Genomic DNA, 19684 nt, shown 5'->3' with positions numbered 1-19684 from the left:
AACACATAAAAATTAATGATTTTCAACAAAATTGGGTCTCATATGACACACCCATTTGCTTCATAGGATTGGTCTATCCTGATGTGTCTCCAGTGCACAGCAGAAATATCCAAGCTACCTATATACCAGTAGATATCCAACTGCAGCCGCACATTCCTGGGTTAGAAAGTTATCCAAGAAAAAGGGTAAATACCTGGTAGGTATATTTTCACTCAGCGTTGCCTCATGAGCTAGCAGTACCTATGGCAGCTATATTTAGAGCTCTTGGCTAGACTTCGCTGCTGGAAGCCCAGACAAGATGATATGTGGGCTACAGTCACACTTCAAAAACATCCTTATTTAGCAGATACAGGACAGGAATGGAAGAATAAATATTATAATGTTATTCCATCACAGGAATCACCTCTCCCAGTAACCTAAATGTCTAGAAGAACACAAAGAACTTGAATGGAGGCTGTTTACCTCTCGGTACTGTGGGTGTTCATCAAGCAGCTGTTTGTTTCATGCTGGCCATCAGCCGTCAGAGGTGAATCAGTTCCCATGAAAGCAACTGATGGCAGAAGAAAACTCGCTTTCTGAGACTGGTTTGTGAACAGGACCAGCTAGCAGGGCTCAGTGCCCTGAGAACAGCTGTTTCCTGGGACATAGCCATCAAATCTGTGTGCAGCTGCCCACCACAAGCCTTGCCTAATGACTAACCTGGGCTGGCCAGCCTAGGCCAGCCCAGGCAAACGGGGCTCATGTTAAAGACGAACACTTCTCTGAAGATAGTTTTAAGAGTCATGGGAAGAGAGTCACTTTCTGACTTCTCCATTTGACCGTCTCAAAGGAACCAGAAAAATTAGATCTGGATATTTTTTATTTGACAATGCAAAGACAGAAATAAAAGAAGAAACCCTAATGATGAAATTTCTCTGAAACCTTAGTTTTTCTCTATTAAATTAGTTAACAGACATATGTGGACCATTTCTCTGTCCAGAAAACAAGCTGCATACTATTAATTACTCGTAGGAAGAGGTTACTGGCTCAACTACTTCCCACGTACAAAGCAAATGTTTTACTGTTATAATAAAAAGCAGCTCCATCTGGACAACTTTCAGCAATGCACTCAATACTGCTCAATGTTTGTCAAGTACCAGTGTTCAATACTCTCAGTTTCCCAAGGCTTTCACATGTATTCCTGTATCTCAGTCTCCAGTCTGGTAAGTAAGATAGTCCAGCACCTAAAAGACACAAACTGTCTTGCCCCGGTGTTTATTACTTATTATCCCAATAAGTGATATTTTTACTCTTCAAAACTAGAAAGTCTTGTAGGTAACCTGTGTGGTATTACCTGTACTTAGTTACTTTCAGTTTTGGACATTGAAGGAGGTCTCGTTTCTCAAGCTGCAATGCCCCTTTGCTCCTTGTGAAAAAAAAAAGGAGTGACTTTTGTGACCCAGACAAGGCCATTCTTTCCCTGGAGACCTTTGAATACTTCAGTCTTAGCCAAATAAAACTAGTTTTCAGCTAGTAAACAAAATTTACTGGAGAAAGTAAGCATGCAATTTTTAACATCTTCAGATCTTTTCTGTCTCTCATACGTGGAGACCGGGAGAAGATCTGTACAAGTGCATGGGCTAGGACAATTATACAAAATGGGCAAGTCTCTTTCACAGCACTGCAAGTCATGGTGCATCAATAGGATTTGATCTAGCCCCAAGATACTTTCTCCTAAGTAGAGTTTCTTCTTTTCTGACTGTTCACATGAGCATTTTCATGCCTGAGATTTATGGCTAATTCAGCTCTCCCACGCAGCCATTTTTAGCTGACCAGTTTCTGGAGTATATTTAAGCAAGCCCTGCAGGCATGTGGGTGATTTCTGCTTCGAGGTGTTTCATGGTCCCCTGTGACAGTCAAATCCCACTTGCTACGCACAGATGGAAGATCTGTCCTTCAATGAGTGCTTTTCTCAGAGGGAAAAATGTCGATGCAGAGCCGCTCTGCAGCCATTCACCCACACTCAGAGGTTCTCTGAGCTGATGCGCTCAGGTGCAAAATGTGGTGGGCAGAGCTCTCACTGCAGAAGTGCATCTGTCCCAGCCTGCTGGAGTTGCTCAGGGTATATCTGAAGGGAGGATTTGGTCTGTTCAGATTGCAAGTAATTGAAATAGATTGCTGAGCCACATGTGAAATTTAAGAAGTAGAGTTTAGTCTTCACTTATTTTCAGCAGTGCAAAGTCAGAGTAATTCCACAGACTTTGGTGGACTTGAGGAGGATTTGTTCTGATGTTACAAAGGAAGATCTGTCCCTGGGAGACTAAGGTGATGTGATCACATTTCCTACTAGGTCTTCAATTCAGCTAAATTCAGAATTATGCTCCTACACAAAACCAGTGTTAAGGAAGAGAAGCAGCTTTACTTTTAGTATACTGAACTCTTAGCTGACATAATTGATAAAAGTGCTTTCAGTAACCCATTCTTTGTATTCCCTGTAATGATCTTTAAAAGGGTTTATTGACTGCAGGGATATTACAGCTAACATTATCCAGCAGGTCTTCTCAGTGCAGAATACATCATTGATATGCTTTGAGGACAAAAGGAAAAAAAATGAATGAGCCTAATGTAAAAAAAAAGAGCTCATGTTGCTGGTCTTCAAGTCTGGCAAAAACCACTAAATAAAAAAGAAAAAAACCATATTAAATGCCCAGAATGAAGGCATCCTGTTTCGAACAAAGCAAAACCATGTCTGGAGGATGGCCATGGCCATGACCATGCCTGGTAGTGTGCTACATGCTGGCAGTGCCCTCTAGAAACGAGGGACACACTCAGCCCTCAAAGGCCTGTCCTGCCATAGAGCAGTGTAAACAGCTACGGTACGTGTGTGGAGCTCGGCTCATGGGGCAATGCAGAAACTGCCTGGGATTGTCAATATGTATGTCCCTAAAAAAAGACATCTGTATTGGAGCCGGAAGGAGAAAAGGGAAAAGTGCAGGAATCCCCTGCCACAGCTGCAGACGGGCTGGTGCTTTGTGCCCTGTGTTCTGGGTCAGGGTGGCCACTGGTACAGGAAAAATGTGGGGTTGAAGTAATAAGGGGCAGAGAGAGGAGCTGAGCAAGGACTGCTCTTCACTGTGCTCCTGCTGTCTCTGAAGGACAGTAGTTCTCTCATCAGCCAAGCGACTGCAGATAATGCCAGTTTAGGCACCAGACTTTTCCATCTGCAAAACAAAGTTTATCTTCTGTGCTACTTTCTGCCCAGATTTTTTGCTGAATGTAGATAACTACCTTGCTATTTGATCCCTTGCTAACATCGGCACAAACTTGAATGATGGACTTGATCTATACAGAAGAACAAGGCTGCTGCTGTTTCACGGAATAATTGAAATTGAATTTCACAAAATTATTTAAATAGTAATGGTTAATTTCTGTGCAGATGAACCAAAATTCTCTGTAGATTTTTCATTGTAGAAATGTCTTCAATAGAAGAGTGTCTGTGACACAAACAAACGCAAGCAACTCAGAAGAAAACAAAAGCTTGTAGAATGAATTGACCTCTGCAACTATCTTGATCACTTTGCATTTGAGGCAACCTGTCTCTGTCACCAGCTAGAGTAAGACCACTAACTTCCAAGCAGCTGCTTCTGAATTTCTCCACTCATAAAGAAAAGTCTGCAGAGCCAAACCCTTCTCTTTGCAGGACAAATGCAAACCCCATGAGGCACAGCACGTTCCCAGCCTTCCCATGCTCCAGGAGCACAACTGGGCAAGTCCATACAGAGGCAGAGGAACCAGTAAGTCCTGCACACCTTGATGTCTACACAGAGGTTTGGTTTTGTGCAGTTTGAGAATTGTGTTTAGACAACTGTAATTGGGGACAATTTCTGAGAAAGGATTTGAGTTCAGCCAGTCTCCACACTGGCTTCCCAGGGCTCAGAGTAACTGAAGGGAAAAAATCAGTTATCCTGCAGTCCCTGTTGCTTGAAGTATTAAAATCTTTCATCAGGTTTCCTGCTACTGCCTCAAAGAGCAGACAACAAAGAAGGCATCCTATCTCCACCTGAAAACTCTTTGCATGGCCTCTTTTCAAGGGCCAGAATGAAGAATGACCTTATTTTCCCACTCTTGTATTGTACACAGCTGGGATCAGACCCTTTACATCAGACTCCCCTGTTAGTGCTTTAAGTCCATCATTTGGCATTAGCTTGTGGAACGGATGCTGCAATGCTCATCTCCACAAGTGTTCTGTGACATGACTATTTAGCCAACAGCTCTGTGAGATGGACAGACCAGGAGCACCATTCTCCAGCCCAGACATACTGGAAGGGGCAGCCATGTGCCTGCTGATGGAGGGGAGACCCGAGTCAGAGCGAGGTAAGCACGCAGCAGAGCAGGATTATCCCAGCCGATGCCATCTTCTCCCACCCGCTGATCTGCCCATGCCGACCTAGTGCATGTCTCGCCTTCGCAGCAAGACTCTCCCATGCAGGGAGCTGTGTGCTGCTTAGCAACACGGGAACATTATAAATATTTAGCAGTAAGTATGGGGGGTGCAGAGAAGGAAGGACAGAGTTAGCAGAAATCAGATTATGTAGCCACACAAGTGGTGGCAACACAGCTGCAAGGGGCTTGATGTGTGCCTGAGAAGCATTGCAGCTCTGTGAAGGGGGACCCTGTCTGCACCCCTTTTCCCCATGGGCAGTGTGGCTGCATGGCAGCAAACACCACAGCAAGGTGGGGTTTGTGTGATGTGACCTCCCTTCAGAGCAGTGGGGACCCCCAAAACCAGCTGGTGTGGACAAGCACCCCTGAGATTTCCTTTATCAACTTCTGCTCTAAGCTAGGGCATAGAAAAGCTGAGATCTTGTTTGCAAACCAAGTTGTGACTAATTAGGCAAAGATGTGAAACTAATGCACATAAATTACAGTGTGAAATACTGCTGCCACGGTCAAATGCCTTGTTACCTGTGGCTGAGATTACCTGCACAGGAGGAAAGACATCCAAGCACAGGTCCTGCCATTCCCTGAGCTCTATCTTTTCCCAGGGTCTCTGCACACACAAGTCCAGGTTAGACTCAGGCATCAAAACCAAAGTCAGCAGAAGCCACGAAGTAGTAGAACCAAGGGTGGCACCAAGCCAAGGCTGCTGGCCACAAGTGTGCTGAGAAGCCAAGCAGGAAAGGGGTATGGTCAAATGTGGGGTAATGCGGTGGTGATGCAGGAAACAGAGCTCTGCAGAAAACAAGAAAGGGCAGAGACTGGGAGGGAATGGGTCATGCAAACAGGGCTGAGCGGTGTGCTGAACAGTCTCGGTCATCTTGAAGTTGGCTGGATGTGTGTGACGGGTAGGGGACCAAATGGTGCTTAGCTGCCCACAGTCAGGTCTGGCTTCTTGTCACCCCAAGGCAGAGCAGAATAAGCCTGGGCAGAGCCTGGCTGGAACAGCGTGGGGCATGTGTGGGAACTGATGGGGCATTCCCACACTTTTCTGGCTTTCTTGTTCTAACTTTTGTGATTTTAGAGGTCCTGAAAATCTACCATGTACATTGAACCCAGTGAGAGCTGCAGTTGTTCAGCCACTGGAGAAATCAGGCTTTACTGGTTTTACTCCAGATGCCCTGCAAATCCTTTGGGGAAAGTAAAAGGGGGTAATAAAAGCACCCAGCAGGTTTCTATGAGATTCTCATTATGTAGAGGGATTTTCTGGGTGATACAGAGCTGGAGTAAAAAATTGACACCCCCACCCTACTACCATGGGTACAATTTCCTCTGAGTCATAAAGAAAGATTGTCCCAGGCACCCCAGGGTGCTGCTGCTGGGTTCTTGCAGGCTGTAACAAACACAGTCCTAAGCTTGGATATCCCAGATAATCAAGCCCAAAACTTTCTTCAAATGTTCTTGCACACCATGCTAGGTACACCTCAGCCACAGCTGTGGCTTTTCATCATCAGGGCCAGCCACAAGTGTCCTCGTGTCAGCTTGTAAAAACTATGATTGGCTTACATATTAAATGAATTCATAAGAAAACTTTATTTTTTTTGCCTTGTAGGATTTAGAATATGTATGAGTCTTGAGTTTTAAGTCATTTTTAAACAAGTAGTTAAAGAGAACCCTGACCTCATATTTATTCAGATTTCTTCAGAAGTTACGGCTTCAGGAAAACATGTAATAAAAAACTCATGGTAAACCTAGCAACTCTCCTGTGTGTTTCAAAGCTCTAGTATCCACTTGGACCTCCTAATTGCACTGAGGTAAAACAGGAATATTTCAACTAATATAATTAGGCCAGCATTAGCATTATATTCTGACATGAGCCTGTAAAATTCAGCCATGGCTATTACAGAGTTGCACTGGGCCAATAACTGTACAAGACTTGAATCTATCACAAGAGGTCTGCCCATTCGGTGTGGTACCCTCATCTGCAGTAGAAAACAGAAAAATGGCAAATTTATTTCTGGTCACAGTGAAAAGTTAATTGATCACAGGATAGAACATAACGCTCCGCAGACTTCTGTTGGAATCTTTGTCAATACATCACAACTTAGGAGTGAACAAGTGAAAAATGATCTGTAGGAGAGTATTCTGTGAAGCACTTGGACCACTTGTTTTGTACTAAAGACTAAAGCCCTCTGAAGGCTTCCAGTGTTACCAGTTAGGAGAAACAGTGGTGTATGTTACCCATTTGTGACAACAAACTTTCCCTCTAGCCGAATGTGACTTTGGTATAACTTAAAAGAGACTGAGAAATCCTGCCCTATAATAGTTACGCAAACAAGTTGTGCTTATGAAAATCCTAGACTGACAGTCCTTATCCAACCAACATGTACTGCACAGGCAACAGCAAAGCAAACTTTCCTGCACAGCACTGCCCACGCGGCTTGGCTCAGCCATCTCCCCAAATAAAAGGCTACTTCATCCACTTGCTTATCAGCCCTTGATGTGTCAAATATACCTGCTAACAAGTAGTACAAATACTTCTGCTATTCAACTTAAAAAATGATGCACCCCAAAAACACTGGGCAGCATCAACTATTAGTCCCCCATTCCAAATCCCTCATGATGACATTGAATCAGCAAAACAAATACAGCAGAGCTCTGGAATCTCCAGTGGGCTTGAGTCAAGCTGTAAAGCTGTTCAACAACTTGTCTCATATATTCTATCTTGGAAACTGTTGCACAACCAACAACCAGGCTTCAATACTGTTTGGAAGAACAACAGATTTTCCTTGTACTAGCACTCAGTTTTCATCAAGCAAGGCTACATTCAGTTTAATAAATAGTGATAGCTTTGAAAGAACACAAGAAAACCAATGAGAACACAGAGAGGTTGTGTACTCCCCATCTGTAGAGATATTAAAACCCCAGCTGGACATAGACCTGGGCAACCTCGTCTAGCTGACTCTGTTAAGAGAAGAAGTTTGGACTAGATGATCTCATGCTGTCCCTTCCAACCTCAACCATTCTGTGATTCTATGAACTAATTTCTTTATGGTTTAAAAATGGGATCCCTTGCAGAAAGATTGTCTGCTCAGAGTATTTAAATTTTCATCTGCAACCTCAGTCCAAGGATGGGAGCAGATACACCACTGGGAGATGATAAGCCACGGAGGCAACACATGCGAACACCCTGGGTTTTGTTTAGAGGTGACAGTAGACCTGGACGGTGGTGCTCAGTGGTAGATGCTGATCCTTTTGTTGATAAGCATCAACATGCAGCCCGTGGAACAGATAACCAGGCTACAGTGTGACTGTCTTCTTCCTTGCTGTTTTGGTTTAACCCAAGACAGCAATACAACTACAAGAGCTGCTCACTCACTTCCCTCCCTGCCTCCCAAACAGGGGAGAGAATCAAAAGGAAAGGGAGAAACCTGGATTGAGATAAACACAGTTTAATAAAGGAACAAAATACTAATACACTACTAGTAAATATATATCTATAAAATTGAAATAGAATATAAAATAAAAGATACTCAATGCAATTCCTTATGAGCTCCATCCACACCGAGCAGCCAGTCCCAGGAAACAGCACCTGGTCCCAACAGCCGATCCCAGAGAGAGAAGAGAGAAGAAAGGCAGAAAAGGCCCAGAGGCTTCTGCAAAACGGCAGGATGGCAAAAGGCCGAACTAATGAAATCCCAAACAGAACTCCCCTCAACAGGTCTCTGAGAGCAAAGAAAAGAGACACTCTCTCTCTAACTCTCTTTAAATATGAAGCATGATGCTAATGGGATGGAATCAGTCTGGATGTCAGTCAAGCTCTGCTCCATCTATCCCCCCTTCCTCACTGCCTCACACCTGTGGGCAGAGCGCTCAGGATGTCCTTGGCTCTCAGACAAGAGCAATTAAAAACATTATTAACTCTGTCCCAAAGTGTTATCTCTTGTTCTCAAACTAAGTCCAAATAATGACCATGCTAGCTATGAAAAAGAAAGGTTGCTAACTGCATGAAGAAAATTAATTAACTTTCAATCAAACCAGCACACTTGTTTTTCCAAAATTTTGAAGTTTGTCTTTCTTTCAACTGCCCTCAGGGACATTCCCAGGTCTTCCCAGTGAAGACCATATTCCTTTTTGAATGGGACTTCTTAAGGGTTGGCCCTTCTGCAGAGCTGAACCGGTCTGACATCAATGAATTGCATCAAAGACATAGCTCTGGCCTCACAGACCTTCTTCTTCTTCTTCCCTTTGAGTGTCCCCCCCTCAAACAGTACTTTTTTACCCAGTTTTTCAACCAACTATCTCACTTTATCTTCTGAGTAATTACTGTCTTTCCAGGCACCTGCTGAAAATTAAGACACCATTTCAGTACAAACCCTTCTAATGCATCAATGAAAATAAAAGAGATTAACAATCTCAATTCACCTTGACCTGCCTGTCATCAGCCCTGCCATGAATATCCACTTCAAAGCCATTAAGTAAGTTTAGGGCACTCTTCTTTCTTCTCTTCCCACACTGAAAAGCATTGTTTTGTTGCAATTAATAACCATTTTGAAGTAGATTGTGCTCAGCCTCATTGCTTCTCATAGGAGATGGCAGTGTGGAGGATTACACAGTCCTTGCTCTCTGGGGGAGTGAGTGGTACAAAACTGGCTGGGGAGAGGTGCGGGACCATGGCCTGCTGAGCAGGACTTACACCCCCACACCATGGGACACACTCTTCCATACATATCAGCTCACACAGCCCAATATCCCACTTTTTTACCCTCCTTAAACAATCCTCCATGTTCTCCCCTGTCAAGCACCTGCCTTATTTTGTTAAACAAAACAAACTTCCTGAACCTTGTGTCTGCTATTGAAACTAGACGTTGCAGTACACAGGGTCCATATATCATATGCTAATGCTGAGTACCCTAGAAAATACCTGAGCAATGAATTTTAACACAGTTTAAATATGACCTGTCATTTTATTTCAGTACAATGTTTTCTTCCATTTAATTATTATTTGAAGGTGAACTCAGCGCCTGTTTAAGGAAGTGCATATGTAGGCATTTTGGTACCGCTCTCTCAGGCTATGGGACAAATAAAAAACTGTTGTGGTTTGACAAAGTTGAATAGTAAAAGGTGTATCATGCAAAACTTTGCTATCATCAACCTACTTTCTCTGCTGACTTAGCAAGAGGGCTCTTTGGCAGCAAACCCTGTGGTACCTCTGCTCTCAGGTACCTCTTATGCATCCTACCTAAAATCCAGCAGAGCCAAGGAGTCACAACCCAGACCCATGGGCTGCTCATCTATCAATTCAGACCGTATGGACATTCTGGGTGTACTAAGTACAGGTTTTTCGCATGTTGCCAGACCATTTGAAACACCTCCTGCCAGGCTGCATAGCTGGTGTATCAGCTGTGACAGAGACCAGGATGTTCAGTTTTGCCTTCTCTTTTGAGGTTTGAGAGATGGCTCCACTATTTTAATTTTATACAGGGAGCCAGGGATTTATTTTTTCCTATTTATGTAAATATCTTACTCCCCTAACAGACAATGACACACCAGTGAGCTGCAGAAATAGGATTACATACTGCAGGTCCCTCTCTCCCCCATCTCAGTTACTTATTTACCAAACAAGTCTTGTTAATCCTCTTTACTGTGTTTACTTCTCACTTTCCTCCAGTCTTACTGTCTTACTGTTATTGAGGTGCTTGGAGACATTAAAAGAAGGCTTAAGAGACAGCCACCTCCAGAGCTGAATAAAATGAATCAAGCTCCACTGATTGTTTTTGAATCTTCAGATGAAGATTTGTTAGAGCTGTTGGCATTCACGATGCACTTGCCCAAATCCAGTCCATAATCCGTGTAATACTGAAATGATCCAGCTTCCTCCAGCCTGTGCTAGTTTATGAATTGTCATTGGACCTCCTGTTTTTACTTCTTTGTGACAGTGTTCCAGTGAAAGAGAAAGAATGGCAGGTTTTTACAGATGAAGAAATGCTAGAGAAATACATGGAGGTATTACAGATTTTGAACCTGTTATTCATCTGTTCTTTCTATATGTTGCAGAAATCACTGGTTGTGAGATAACTTTTGTTACTCACGCAATGAGTCCCACTGCTTACAATGGATCTGAGCCCTGGCCAGTGAGCCTGTCCTAGAAATCTGCAAATGTTACAGACTGTGACTGCTGCTAAGTGTCAGTACTTAACATTTTTCTAACGTGTCATGGAAAAGTTTCTTAAGAGGAGATTCACATTTTCTAAAAGAGGAAATACCCCTCTGTCACCATGACCAGAGGAAATAGCTATTCCTCCGCTGCCAAACTGAAGGTGCTATGACTGTGTGTGTAACCATGCTGTAGCACAACACAACATCACGTGTGATCTCCTTTGGTCCTTGATCTATGCAGCAGCACCCATCTGTACCTGGTGTCCCAGCACTGCAGACACCAGCATCACTCACAGAAATTTAGAGGCTACTTTAAAACCCCTTGAAGAATTGCATCATGTATACCTTCCCAAGAGTTTAACCTGTCTGTCCGTTCTCTGAATATTAAAGCTGACTGACACATTTTGGTATTAGTTCCCTCAGGGACCAGAGAGGTCAAATACATTCATTGGAATGGATTTCAGCATTTCTTATGACCATTTCATATTGGGAGAACCTGAGTATTTCCAAGGGACATGCAGGGATGGAGATAACAACATACTGGCTTCGTTCTGGTAGTTACTTTATACAAAGAAGCAGCAATCTGTGTGGTTGTATTTTATCACAAAACCCCTTAGTACCTAAAATTGGTGATATGCTGAAGTTTTAGCTTTTACAAGAGAAAACAAATCACCCCAGGAGAAACAGTTTTTATACAGATTGAATAAAAATACAGCCGAGTTACAATACCTCGACGACAGTCACTCCCTCTCTTCCTGCTACAGAAGAGCAGACATGAGAGAGTTTGATTTGGTCTGGCCATTTGAAATCAGTAAATGAGATTTTAACTTAAGCACAAAAGGATTTTTCTTTTTGTTTCTACTTCAAATTTGATTCATATGAAAGTGAGGGATTAATACAACAGATCCAAGCTCCATGCAAATAAATCTCTGCCTGTACTCTCCTACTAAAACATTTAACTCTTGTTAAACCCTACAACCAGATGACTGCTGTTATTTCACTCTTCAGCACTTCTTCAGTGCTTATAATGTTAATTAAACTGAGCCATATGCTTTAGGCTTTTGCAATAGTCTCCTGTAATACTTATGGATCTGTCACTGGGAGATAAAAACCACATGTCTACTATAGGAGATACATAGGATCTACTATAGACAGGATACATAGGATATAGATAGGTGTATACATAAGATACATCTGTCCATGGGTAAAACTGGTAGTATCACCAGATCTGAAATAATATTCAGTATGTTCTCAGTATTTTTCTTTTTATTTATTTATTTTTATTTATATTTTTCAGCTAATGGACCAATGAGAATTTTTAAATGTTGTTCCTTTTGCACTAAAAAAAATATATGAGCCATCTGCCGCTGCCAAGGCAGTTTTCCTGCTTACTGGCACTTCCAGTTTTTGTCATACCCCAGGCTCTCATCAGAATGAAGGTTTCCAAATGAGAAGACATGGATCTCCTTCCCTGCTCCTGTCTAAAAATACTGGCGGGTGACAGTCTTATGCAAGATTTTACACAGCATATGTTTCGTTAATAATTCTTGCCACTTCCACATTGACACTGCTCATCAGACAGTAGGTGATGAATCTCAGTGACACCCCTGAGATGCAGGCAAATGCATTCAGAGAGACGAAATGAAGCAGGCGAGGGCTTCGAGGGGCAGTTTGTGGTGGGCATGGTAAACAGTCCCATCCTCAGCATACTTTGCCAATCTCCTGTTCTGCCCCACAGTGACCACTTACACAACAGTAGGGAAATGAGGCTGGGACACCTCTGAAACCTGCAGACATGCCTGACATGGTACAAGAAGGAAAAGATGATGTTCAGTGGTGAGCCACAGCACTACCCTCACCCAGAGCTAAGAAAGACTCAGGCAGGCAAAGGTGGGGTCTTCAGGCTGGGTTCTGATCTCCACATCAAGGCAGTCAGCATGTGCCTTTCCTGGGGTGAAGAGGGTGGTGCCATATTGAGATTACAACACAAACTAGACACAGCTGGAGGATGAGTGGGTGGTGTTCACATCTAAAAGAGATGGGTATATTCTAAGTAAGAGACAATGCACTGCCGTGGAGTTAAGGGACAGATTTGTCAGAAATGCTGCAGTGACAGAGGTCCCAGTTCCAGGAGATCTGCAGGAAGGAGGGCCTGGCAGAAGGACTGCAGAGGAGACCTGGTAGGATGGGGTGTGAGAAAGGATGGGGCAGAGCACGGCTACAGAGCTGAAGGCTGGGAAAACACTGAAGGGACTCTAGGCTTCAGCATCACCTAGATTAATCCCCTCACTCTTTGTCTATCCACCTCTACCTCCCAGCAAAAAATAGACTGAAGGATTTCTCACACTGGCTAAAGCCAATTCAGCTCAACAAAATGGGATAATACTCTGTGTCAAAGACAGAGATGCCTCTCTTGTGAAACGTCTTATCTTATTTGCCCGTGTTTATCAATAGATATCTTTTACAGTGGATCAAGGAACCAGAACTACTGAGGAATGCTGCCAGGCACTTTAGGGCATCCTTATAACAAAGCTGTTTTAGGAAGGACCCATTGATGAAAAGAAATGCTCTAGTTACTCTGTAAAAATATAATTAATAAGATTTTCTTTTATAGCTGTCTGTCCCACATCTAAGCAGTTTTCAGCTTAGCGTTTGTCAGCAGTGTGAATGTCAACAATAAGAAGATCTAAGAGGAATTTTCACTCTCTGAGCCTAATGCCTGTTCAAGCAGCTGACGTGTGTGTTGATATTCACACTGTTGACAAATAATGGGTGTCTTCATCAAGTATCTGTGTTATTGTTCACCGACATGAAGCATAAGACTTTGTTATGTGAACTCCCACAGCCTTTTCAAGGCAGCTCTAAATTTGCCTGTTCAAATTTCTTTTCTGTATCTCCCATCTACCAGCATCAGAGCAGATTTGAAGAGCAATTCTTCGCTAGGCACATGTTGCCCTGGAGAGTTACTGCTCCAGCTGGTATATTTTGCAGCCTTGGCAGAAATAATTCACAGTTTGGCCCTAGGCAGACAAATACAATAGCTGTTTTTGAAACAAATACAACTTTCCACATGGAATTGGACCAATCCCCTATGAGCAGCCGCTAGCAGATCAGAAACTACAAGTAAGAAATTTTGCTCTGTGTTACCAACCCAATTTTACTCCAATTTCAGCCCTTCATAGACGATTTTTAAGAAGTTCAGTAGCTAGACTGAAAGCCTTCCAACTCTGCAAAACTAATAAGCATTCATTTTAGCTAAACTAGAGTAGCAGAGATACTTATGTAAATTTAATAAGAAATTAGACACAGACTTCTGTCTTCTTGTTTGAATTCTCCCTTTTTGATGCTCTTGGATATACTATCCTCCAAATCCTGCATAAATTTTTCAACCACAAAGCATGTGTGATGCTCCACCATTGCGACATGCCTGCTGAGGCTCATAAAAAATGTTGCAGCTGCTTTGCATGCAGATAACTTTTTCATAAAAGGTATTTTATTTTCTCTTCCCCCCCCAGAAAAAATCCCAAAGCTGAATAAACATAATTTTATCCAAACTGTGGTTTGGATGTCAATGCTGTATCTCATGAAAGGTATGGATTTTGACCTTTTCTGCTCAAAATATGGAATATTATTTAGGTGAAGAAATGCTACAATTAGTCATGGGCCTGGGCCAGAAATCTCATGTCCCACATGTAAATTTTGAATACAACCAGAACTGGATAGGACAGTGTTTCCTACATCTGCACTTGGCCAGACCAAAGCTATCGACGTTCCCCAGAAACCTGCAGTAATGTGACTTTGGGAAGTTCATATTAATCTGAACACTGTGGCCCTGTCCCATTTCTAGTTTTTCTCCTCCTTGTGCCCATAGCTGGGCATTAAACTTCATCCTTGACACAGGCAGGAATTGGTACATACAGTGACTTTCCAATAAAAATACACATTGACTAGAGGATGTGTTTTGCCTTTAGGATGCATATAAAATAACATGGTGTCAGCCAAGTCTTGGGTCAACAACCTTTGAGGGGTTGTATTGCCCTAAGCACAGTAAAAGTATCTGGAGTCTTACCTTTTTATGGCTTTGTAGCAAATGATGACAACTACGAGGAGAAACACTAGTGTGGCGCAGCATACTGCAATGATAATAACCAGGCCTGGCCACCAGGTTTCTTCAGTGGGACAAAAGGTAGACTTGGGAGCTGTAACAAGAGTGTGGAAAAACACATGAGTTCTCCCAAATAAGCTGTGTGCAATCAGATACGCTTCAGTCACCCATGCAACAGCACTACGCCAGGGCCACAGATACATGCAAAGAGGATATTTTACATTTAGGTCACTTTTTTTTTTTTTTCCTAAGCAATCAACTAGTTTAATACTAGATATTTCTTATCATGGTCCCCAGATGACCAGCTTCTCTCTGTCAGTGCTGTCCACATGCTCAGCGTGAAGGAGAAAAGCTCAGCTCTGCTACCCATGGGAAACATCTCCTCCCTCTGCATTTGCCATCGCCGGCTGCATCAGATTTAGTTTTAGAGAAAGATGTTACACTGATAAGGGTAGGCTTTCAAACCACATTAGGGGATGTTTATCGGGGAGCCGCAGCAGTGCCTACCAATCAGTATTGCAGCTGCTATCCTTGTAACCTTGGAGCAAGGAAAGTGGGTTTGTTCTAAAAGAACAGGAATTCTATTACATTTATTAACTGCTTTTAGACAATTACAGTTGACAAGCTTCTTTCCCATTACATTGTGTTTGAATTGTATGTCCAATAGTTAAGAAATGTCAACATTAGGAAATGTTAACACATGAAAATAAAAGCAATTATTATTACATTTTTCTTCAATTTAGGGCTAGAATTGCCTACGTAAGTACCACTCAAAACAAGCAATATTTTGCATTAAGAGTAATATGGGTGGTATTTGTTTTAGATCTTGTCCTCCAGGGCTGTATACCTCTTCCCCTGTTTTGAGCAGACACATTTCCTGAGGGATGATGAGCCACAGACAATGGCAGAGGGGGAAGAGACCCTTAACTCAGTGTACACAACCACATAGACTCTGTGAGAATCTGCGTCACCCTAAACGAAGTTTGATCAGTCAACGGGATTGCCTAAATCTACATTTGCAGTTAACTAGGGGAGAGAATTAAATGTAGCAGAAGTCTATTTATTGAGTCTAATTATTTGATCTGATATATCCTAAATTCTGAACTGCCTATTATACGTATTGCAAATAGGTGCACAAGTTAAAATACGTTATCACACATGCATAATTTATTGTGAGCTGATATCTTCTGTAGCTCCTATGTTTGATTAGGAAGAGACATTACATACTCTTAGGTTTAACACTCATCATGTAAAATCCTGATGTACACAATTACTGAGAGTTTTTTTCCCATTGCATTATCTAGAGAAAAATTGGCAACATTCACTCAGCTAAATCTGCAGAAGCACCTTAGAAAGAAACTAGGTAAAGAACTGCAAAAAGCAACCAAAATAATAAAGCCAACAGGTTGATAAGATTATAGGCAGTTCGGCATTTGGTGCCACATGAGGTCCTATCTTTCTCACATGCATCAGGCTTCAACATATGCTATCACCCTGATCATACTTGTCTAGCAAATAGTGCCTTCAATTTATTGTACATATACTGACTATGAGGGTGGGGTTTTTTTGTGTTTGGTTTTGGTTTTATTTTTTTCTAAGGGAGAGAAAAATAAAGTTGAAAAACTAAATTATTTGAAAATCTGATGGTTTCTGGTGCCTCTTTTCACAATATGTTCACTGACAGACTATATCAGCAGCTGGATTTCTACTTTATTACTATGTCAGCTGCAGAAGTCAGTTTCAGTGGGTGATGGAATTATTTATTGTATTATGATAAGGCTAATGTTTTTCATGTTTTTAATATTCTTGGAAAGTTTTCCATGTTGTTATTTTCTAAGATTCCAGAGCAGAGGATGACAAAGATGTTTGCATGAAGGAGCAAGCAGGCAGCCTCAGGGCCAGCTGTGCCCTCCTAGTATTGCCCTGACAAACACAAAAGGTTGCAGTGAAATCAGAAGAAACAAATGCATCAGGAGATGCCATATAAAATGTGATGAGATCATAAAAAATGGGGTTAGTAAGGCCATCTTTATCTCGTCCTTGTTCTTCTTCCAAGGCGGGATCAACCGAAGTATTCATAATGCCAAATGACATGGTGAGACTGGGTTGCTCCTTGGCACAACATATGAGACTGACAAATGGCAGAGACAGGGTAAAAAACAAGGCTTGTCACATCTCTGCACCACATGCTCCTTGGTGGTTTATCAAGTATTCTTACATGGAGAATAAGCAGATACAGGTGGGACAGAATAGTCAGTATGACTCCTGACAGCCTATATGAAGTTAGTAGTGACAGGAAAAGAAGAATTGCTGATGTGGAGGTGATGCCTAATCCACCTGACACAGCTTCCTTCCCTGCTGGTCCAGACCAGGCACTCAGAAAGAACCATGGGAAACCACACTGGAAGCTATCAAAATCTGTATCTTAGTGGCTGGTGGGTTTATACAGCTTTAAAAATTCTTTTGTATTTCTACCCCTTATTACTGCAGTGCTAGGTAACCTTGTTTTGTGTAATGTCCCCCCTTTTTCCAATAAGCTCTTGGTTGCGTGCTATTTTCTGCCTTTCTCAGTACGTATTCGCATAACCTTCATTACTGTGACATTTCCATGTCCTTAATGCATTCCTCCTCATGATTATCCTCTGAGAAAGAGCAGAACTGCTTTTAATCCCCTTGTGTGGATGGGATGCCAAAGTCTGGCCCGCACAGATGCCTCCCTGTGCCTGCCATGTTACGTGTCTATGAGCATCAGCTGGGAAAATCAGCCAAGAGGGGAACTTCCCAAAGAACCAGCAAGGTGCCTGGGAAGCATCATGTCCTCAGAGAAGTGCCTCTTACTAAGTCCCACACTGAGCCCTTGATGTTTGTGAGGCACTGACGTCTCCCTCCCCTGGGGCTGGGGCTCACAGTGCTGCTCTCTGGGGTCAGTCCAGGGCCGGGGGAACTCTCCATCCTCTGCCTGGGTCCCAGTTCCCAGCTCGCTTGCCCACAGTGTAGAAAAAGCAGGCTGCACCTGGAAGGGTCTGAGCCTGCATGCATCATGCTGCCAGTGATCAGAAATTATCCTGGGTTGAGGACACCTTGCAGCACACTCTTCCAGTTGTGCCACTTTGCATGGAATGACAATGTATTTCTTGGGCACACTCTGGAGGAGGGAAAACATGGATCTCAAACCCTACTCTAAGGGGACACTGAAATTATTATACAAAACACTGAGCAGAAGATGTCCCACACTACCTATGACAATGCCCACTTGTTTCATGGTCTTATGAAAGCTTTGACAAAATGCAGGAAAACACATTTTCCTGGTCACCCTCTTCTTTGTACCACCTCTTTCAAATCCATTATAAGTCCCCAAAAGGCATGTAGTTTCAGAACCAAATTGTGCCCTTTCCCTTGCCTCATACTGCTCATACTCATACTCATACAAGCCTCATACTGCTGTCATTCACAGTGGAGTATTTGGGGAGTGGAAGACATCCCTGGGCACAGGGAGTCCCTTCATCATCACCACGGGGCTACGAAGAGCTGAGGGCTGGCCAGCCTGGCCATGGGGTTGGCTCCCTTGGCACCCATCACCAGTCCCATGTGAGCAGCTCCAGCTGTTCAGAGCATGATTACCTCCTGGTTTGACTCATTCCTAGCTGCTCTTCACAATCAGCTGAATGGAGAAAGGGATTTTCACAGTGCAAAACAAATGTGCTTTTTCTCCCAAGCCCCAAAGTTTAATTCTGCATATTTCCACTGTTGGTGGAAAGTGGTAGAAAAGCAATGACATTTTAAAGAAAATAAGCAGAATGAGCTAAGCAGTCAATAGCCTGTCATCCTGATGGAAATCCTGTCAAAATAAAGAAGATGTCATTCAATTAATGAAGTAATAAAATAAATAATTGATACTTAACAGCACAGGCTTAGGAAAATACATCTTGTCAGACTAACTAAGTATTTTCTGAGGAGATTACTGGTTTGGTAATCACCCATTGATGTATTAGTGTTGGTGTAATAACTTTAGACTTTAGTATGACATTCAACTTAATTCCAGATGATGTTTTGAAACTTTGAAGTTATAAGTGTGATACACATGAGTTAAAAGCCAGAGAACTGGTATATCTCAAGATCTAACTACAAATACAAAGTCATTACTGAGAGAATGTGTTTTTTAACAGTGACTTCCTCCTTCCCCCAAAATAGGGTGATGAATACTGGTAGAGTTAGTAAATGAATCCGGGATGTACTCCACTACAAGTGGAGACTAAGCATATTTATATTAGAAAGAGAGTGTTTAAGGGTAATTAAGGGTAATTATCCATTACAGTAGCCTCTCTGCTCTGGTGGAATATTTAACTGAAAAATTTACTTTAAGGTAGACCTCTCTCTTTTTTTTATTTTTTTTTTTTTTTTTTTACAAAGTCTAAATGCAACTAAAGAGACTGGACTCCTAACAAGAATTAAGAAAATGCTCTGTCTCTGAGAAGTCCACATGAGCACAATGTCTTTTTTGTCTTGGCCTTAAAATTTATGAAGTACAAATGTTGGTTAGGTTTACTTTCAGAGGGCCAACATCTTCTTGTATTCCCAACAGCAACAGGCATAAATAAATACAATGAATAAACAGACCCATTTCAGGCCTATGCTGGGTGGATGGATCGAGTTTATTGAAAACAAATTCATGAAAAAGTACTTTTAGAGCAAAGGCATTCTGCAAACTATTTCAGCACCACAAAAATCTCATGCACTTTTTTTGACTAAATATGTTTGAAGGCTCAGCATAAAGACACAGCTCCAGTTCTAATGTTAGCAGGTATCTGTGCACACTTGGCTCTAGCCAGAAATGTGCATACCAGGAAAGATTAGCTCAGCTACAGAGGGTTTCCCTCAATGTGCAAGTGCAAAAATAGAGGTTGTGTCACTGGAAATGAAGTTTCCATTAAATCACAAAGAAGCCTCTAAATTCTTTTTAGTAAATCTCAGAGTGGGTCATCCTCAAAATTGCCCTGAGTTACC

General features: G+C 42.3%; 1 protein-coding gene across 3 annotated transcripts in view; it reads right to left on the bottom strand.

Annotated features, from left to right (window-relative positions):
* Window positions 1-19684, bottom strand: part of PRIMA1 (proline rich membrane anchor 1) — a 54511-nt gene that overhangs the window by 9182 nt on the left and 25645 nt on the right. For all 3 annotated transcript variants that reach the window (XM_065063597.1, XM_021292423.2, XM_005506131.3), the window contains one exon: window positions 14645-14774. In XM_065063597.1, coding sequence (XP_064919669.1) covers window positions 14645-14774 — 130 coding nt within the window. The remainder of the gene's footprint in view (window positions 1-14644; window positions 14775-19684) is intronic.

Source organism: Columba livia, chromosome 5 (genome assembly GCF_036013475.1).
Source record: "Columba livia isolate bColLiv1 breed racing homer chromosome 5, bColLiv1.pat.W.v2, whole genome shotgun sequence".
Lineage (NCBI taxonomy): Eukaryota > Metazoa > Chordata > Aves > Columbiformes > Columbidae > Columba > Columba livia.
This window is presented reverse-complemented; position numbering and strand designations above follow the sequence as displayed.